This window comes from Myotis davidii, unplaced genomic scaffold (genome assembly GCF_000327345.1).
Source record: "Myotis davidii unplaced genomic scaffold, ASM32734v1 scaffold21, whole genome shotgun sequence".
NCBI classification, from domain to species: domain Eukaryota; kingdom Metazoa; phylum Chordata; class Mammalia; order Chiroptera; family Vespertilionidae; genus Myotis; species Myotis davidii.
Window position 1 is genome coordinate 807,381 of NW_006292573.1, and position 6,480 is coordinate 813,860.

General features: G+C 34.4%; 1 protein-coding gene across 2 annotated transcripts in view; it reads right to left on the reverse strand.

Moving 5' to 3' along the window:
• The window catches only part of SCFD1 (sec1 family domain containing 1), a 128,432-nt gene that overhangs the window by 82,851 nt on the left and 39,101 nt on the right, over nucleotides 1–6,480 (reverse strand). For both annotated transcript variants that reach the window (XM_006766015.2, XM_006766016.2), the window contains 2 exons: nucleotides 5,380–5,465; nucleotides 3,334–3,433 (listed from right to left, as the gene is read on the reverse strand). In XM_006766015.2, coding sequence (XP_006766078.1) covers nucleotides 3,334–3,433; nucleotides 5,380–5,465 — 186 coding nt within the window. The remainder of the gene's footprint in view (nucleotides 1–3,333; nucleotides 3,434–5,379; nucleotides 5,466–6,480) is intronic.

Consider the following 6,480-nt stretch of genomic DNA (forward strand, 5'->3'; position numbering starts at 1 on the left):
GCTACTGTTATGAATCGTAATGTAAATATCTGATATGCAGGATGTGTTTTCATTGTTACAAATTGAACATAATTAAAGCATAGTGATCAATCACAAAAACAATATGTAATTATATATGTGTTTTCCGATGGTCTTAGGCAACCCCTATGAAAGGGTCGTTCATCCCCCAAAGGGGTCGCGACCCATTGAGAACTGCTGATCTAGAGGGTACACACCAGAAATGCTGCTAAAAATCCTACAATGCATAGGACAGCCCCACCCTCCCCCCCAAACAAAGAATTATTGAGTCCAAAATGTCAGTAATGCCAAGATTGAGAAATCCTGGTCTATAGTCATCCTCATCACTAATGCCTCCTATAGACCTGCAGGATATTCTTATCTCCTGCATCAATTTTTCTCCTTTGTTCATTCCCATTGATATACAACAATGCTGTAATCTTTCTTTTTTTTTGACCTCACATCTCCTTCCAAACATCACCCCTTTTCTCAGCTCTCCTACATAGCAAAACTCTTTTAGGTTTGTCTGTATTCACTCTCTTATGCCTCTCCTACCAATCTTTCTTAAAACTACTTCAGTATTTTGCTCCTACACTATGAAGGCTGCTCTTACCAAAGTCACTAACAAGTTTGACACTGCCACATGCAATGGTGACTCCTCTTGGAAACATTTACTCACTGGTTTACAAAATGACACAGATCTAGTACTCATGCCTCACTGGTTGCTTCATCTGCTACTTCCTATTCATCATCCAACCTCTAATGTTAAAATGCCTCAGAGTTCAGTCTTGGACGTCTTCTCTCTTCTATGTACACTCATTCCCTTGGTTATCTTGTCTTATCTCTTGGTTTTAAATGCCATCTATATATGGACTACTCTAAATTTATTTCTCTAGAACAGATGTTTCTCCTGAACTTCAGATGGATGTATGTAATTATCCTATCTGATAGCTACACTTGAACACCTAAATGGGCAGCTAGCTCACATTTAACATGTCCAAAACTCAACATTTGATGTTCCCCACGAAAATGCTCTATTTCTTTTCCATTTCAGTAAATAACACCTGTTCATGTGCAAAGGTCAAAATATTGTGACTTCTGTTTTTTGGATCCCACATCCAATTCATCAGCAAATCTTACACTTTACATTCAACAGATTATCACAAACCACACCATTTCCATTTTGGTGTAAGTTAACATCATCTCTTGCTATGATAAATGCAAAAGCCTCCTAACTGGTCTCCTTGACTCTTTCTATATCCCCAAGGAGTCTATCAGATGTCAATCCTTTACTTAAAACCACGTGTGACTCCCCATTTCCCTCAAAATTAAAAGCCAATATTCTTACAATTGTCTATAATATCCTATACCAGTGATTTTCAACCATGTGCTGCAAATTTTTTTTTTACTTACATTGTTCAACTTTATTTATTTTTTATAGATTTGTTAAGACAGACTTTTTTCCCCTGTAAGAATTTTTAAAACATGTAATACTTGATTATTCAGTCAGGGGCACTGACCTCTTTTCCCTTATATTGTCAAATTAAAAAATGACAACAGCCAACACAATAAAAGCTGTCCGATGTGAATGAATCAAAATTGTACCTATTTTGTCATATAGGCAAAAGATATATATTTTTTGGTGTGCCATGGAATTTCAGTAATTAGTTTATGTGTGCCATGAGATAAAAAAGTTGAAAATCACTCTCCTATGCTATATTGCTTCTTAAGTCCTATTTAACTTCATCTCCTGCCTTATTTTGCTCTGGCCATCTTGATAATGGACATCCCTCTATTTGGAATGCTGTTCTCTCATATAGATACATAATTTACTACCTTACCTCCTTTAGATCTTTCCTCAAATGTGTCCCCTTTTCAGCAGGTCTTCCCTACTTTATAATTGTAATTCTGTTTTCCATTACTTAATTTTCCTCCAGAGTATTTCCTCCTTTCTGAAAAGTTATATGTTTTGTTTATTTTACATATTACCTGTCTCTCCTGCTAGCATGTTACACACCAGGAAAAAAGGAATATTTTCCTTTGTTTCATTTTTTGCTAAAACAGGGTCTTATTCTGTAAGAGAGTAAGCACTCCAGTAATGTTTGAATTAATGCCTTCCTCTTCAGCCTCTTATACTTGACCTCCTAAAACTGGCTTCCATGGTCCATTACTCAGGGTTTAATTCCATGGTCCCTTTGATTGTTCTTGCTCTCTTTACTGAGTCAGAGTTGAATACTATTTCATTGACACTCATCTTAAGAGTTGAGAATGGCATAGGACTCTACGATAGACAATTGTGCAGAACTGCCAATTTCCATTAGTAATCCTGAAATCTAATTTAAAGAAATACCTTACAGCTAAATCTGGGTTTTAAAGAAATAAACTATTAAGTCCAAACCATCGACTGCATGTCTTCCATTTCCTTTATACATGACATTTCAGGCAACCTTTGCAATAATGACACAACTATCTATATATGTAAAAGGCTAATATACAAAGTGTCCCTTGGAAGTTCAATCGCTCACTATGATGTGTGCTGACCACCAGGGGGTGGCGCAGAACCAAGGAAGGCCCCGGCCAGCAGCTGGAAGGCCCTGATCAGCTCTGATGGCGGCCAGGCCTAGGGACCCTACCTGTGCATGAATTTCGTGCACTGTGCCTCTAGTATACTATAATCCCCAAAGGCCAGACAGGAGTTAGTAAATTAGAATTATAGTCTCAACAGAGGCAATGATATAGGATTTTCTTTTAAATGGAAACTGTTCTGGTCCTATTACATAGTGTCTTGTATAGAAATTATATGTGTACATATTTTCTTCCCACTGCCTTTGAAGATTGGGACTGTGTTTTATTTATCTTTGTGTATCACCTGCCATACACAACATGTAGATAAATAAGGCAGGCTTTTCTTTTAAGCATGAAATTACATATGTGGAATTACTTCAGAAAAACATGGTGTAATATAAAAATACTGCTTATTTTTTATGAGATGAAGCTTAACTGATTCCCAGAAAAATGGGAGAAATTACAGCTTTTCTCCCTAAGAACGTATTTATTTACTTACTTTTATTTTTTTTTAAAGTCATTCATTTTCCTCCATTTCCTTTTCCCCATTATGACCAAACTACCATTGATTTATCTTATAATTTACAGATCTTAAGTTTGGAACTTAACTATTCTCCAGCATCCAATGATACCAAAGCCTATCACTCTTTTTGTCCATATTTCTCAGCTCCATCATTATCATGTGTATTTGTGAAACCATGATGTTAATTTTAAATGAAGGGACTCCCTAATGTTACATTATAGTAAAAAGGGGTATATTTAGCTTCTTACCAGTACATCATGCACCAATGCTTGATATGTCCAAGTATGGTGTAAAGGAGTTGCCAAATCTATGTTTCTGTCAACAAGGACTAATAAAGGCCTTTGGAAGCTGTAAATATATTAAAAACAATTATATAAGTTTTGATGCCAGTGTATACATCTACATTTTTCTAATACTTTCCAGTATATGTCATTTTGATATGAACAAAAAGTATGGCGTTCCATAATACTTTGCTTTTTAAAAAAATTTTCTAGTTCAGTAAGAGAAGTAAAGTAATGCTTTGGACTACTTAGAGCCTGTGTAAAATACTGGATTATGTTTTACTTAGGTACTTTTCAAAGGGAAAAATATCTATACAAATGCTCTTACAGAATAATTAGCGTTATCAAAGAAAGAATAAGTTACTTCTAACCAGATTTATATTTCATATTTTTGAAAAATAGAAAGGCCATTGTTAGAATCTTATAAATTTACACAAATGTTTGACAGTTTTGTCAATTGTAAATTATAATTTTTTTCCTGTAAACATAAATTCAAAAAGCAGACTCTAAAGAGTCTCATAAAACTGTATCAAATTATAATTGCATAAAACTAAAACATCATGCCACAATGGTACCTAATTATATAACTATTCACTTACCAGTCACTTGGAGTAAAATATTGTTTTACTCCATTATTATAATTTAGATGTGAAATAGACTACACTTAAAGCAAAAAGTCATTTGGTTACCATGTGTCTTCAAAAGTTGTAGAGCTTTGCTTTAAAGGCACTACTGTATCAGAAATACATGTTAATTTTCAGAAGTCATTGCTATCTGATTATATTAACTATATTTAACTATATTTTGTTCTGCCAAGATATCTCTGACCATTTTAGTTAACTCACTCCACCCTACTGGGTGCAAGACAGTGAACTCTCCCTGAATATAAGACTAGCAATAAAAATTAGAAGTAGCGCCCTTACCACTTACTATCATTTATTACTCCAGAGTTAGGTGGGAGGAAAGCAAGGGAGGATAGCCTAGGGCAGAGTTTCTTAACTCAGCATTATTGACATTTAGGGCTGGATAATTCCTCATCGTGGAGGGTCCTAAATGCCGTAGGATGTTTAGCAGCATCCTATAACACAGTACAGTAGATTCCTAGTTGTGACAACCAAATATTTCTCCAGATATTACCAAGTTCCCATTGAGAATCATTAGCCCACAACTAACTGTATTCAAATGTATTTAACAACAGTCCCTCAAGGTTGCTGACCACTAATTAAAATAATTTAGAAATGCATCCAACAAATTAAAAACAAGACAACTATATTATAATAATGTAAATTTTTTCAAAAAAATTATTCAAAGAAAAGTGTCTATATAGTGGCACTATAAAAAGGAACTATTAAATAGGGTATGACAACACAGTGATTGCTTCTGTTGCAATAACCAAGTGAGAATTTGATGTTTCTGCTCCACTTAATGAGAAACACTGTGAAAAATATTTAAGAATATTTGAGTATTCTTCCCTTGAAATAAATTCATTTGTATGAATTTCTTTAATTCTTCACTCCAATAGCATCCATTTTTAGTAATCAAATGTTACTCTATTGCAAAATGCAATAATAATTGAGTAACTATGACATTATCTACTCATGCTAGACATGCTAACAAAGACACACACTTTATCAGTTTAAGCTATTAGTATTTCAATATAAAAATGGAAACTAGCTAATAGGGAGAAATAGATGTAAGCTTCACAAGTTTTTCACTTCTTTGTTTTCATTACCAAGAAGCTAACTGAGAATTTAAGGAAACGGCTTCTGACCTTCAAAGTCATAGAAACAGAAAAATTTCTCCAACAGATGATAAAAATGCAAAACAAAAATTTCTAACAAAACAAAGTAAATATTTCATTTAAACAATCTGAGTCAACACCCTGATCCTAGTTATCTCATTTTAAAAAAGAAACAAATTTCAACTATAAGAGTATTTTCTCAGATAAGAAAACCCCCCAAACTACAAATGTTTCATTTTCAAGTCCTATAAGTATATTAACTAATATAATACCTGAATTGGCCAGCTCCAAGTGTGTCACCTGTAAAAAGACTGTTCCTTGCATCTCTTAGATTTTCCCGAAGTTTTTTGTCTAGTTTCTGAAAAAAGCAAATTTTACATTAACTCTTAAAGAATAGTTTCACTGTTCTGTAATATATACTGTATTCTTAGTGTCATAACTAGGAAACTTGGAATTTCTTTACAAAGTAGCAATTATAAAATCTTAAATATTTTAACTTCTTCGCTATTCAATATCATATTTTGGACTTGAAAAGACCAATGCCTCTTCTACTGTGACTCAGACCTGATTTCATTAACAATCACTCTTCCTTGACCATTTATACTTTAAGTACAGAAAACGCTTTGCAGTAATGAGCCACTTTCTCAGCCCACGTATGACTCTGTTGTACCAAGGAATGTGACTATATAGTGGAGGCTACAAGAGGCTCCAGAATGGAAATGAAGTATGTGAAAGAAAGCAGCCCTCCACCAGTCAATGATTCATTTGGCTAATAAAACTAAAAAACGTTAGTGTATCTTCCTCCTCCTTTCCATACCATTTACCCTCTTTCCTTTTCAGTAATTTTTCTAATCCCTTATTTACCTTTTAATCTTTAAAGCAAATTTTGACTGCTCAATTTATATTGAATACTTTATTCCAATATTGTAGCAAAATGCACCTAACAATTTTAAAAATGGTTATGATTGTTAATAAATATTTACTAAATAAAGTTAAATATTAAACAGTTTGTGGGATCAAATAGGTATAAAATACTATTTGGAAAAATAAGGCTGAAAAAAAAAAAGGGCTAAATGAGGAATATACACTGAGTGGCCAGATTACTATGACCACCCCATCAGTACTTCGTTGGGCCACCTTTTGCCTTCAATACTGCGGCGATTCTTCTTGGCATTGACTCCACGAGATGTTGAAAGGTGAGGCGAGGAATCTGACACCATGCCTGATGAATAGCACTGTCCAGTCTGTGAGATTTGATGGTTGTGGGAGCGGCTGCCTGATGGCTCTGTTAACTACGTCCCACAAATGCTCAATTGGATTGAGATCTGGTGATTGTGGGGGCCACCTAAGCAAGGTAAAGTCTCCCTCATGTT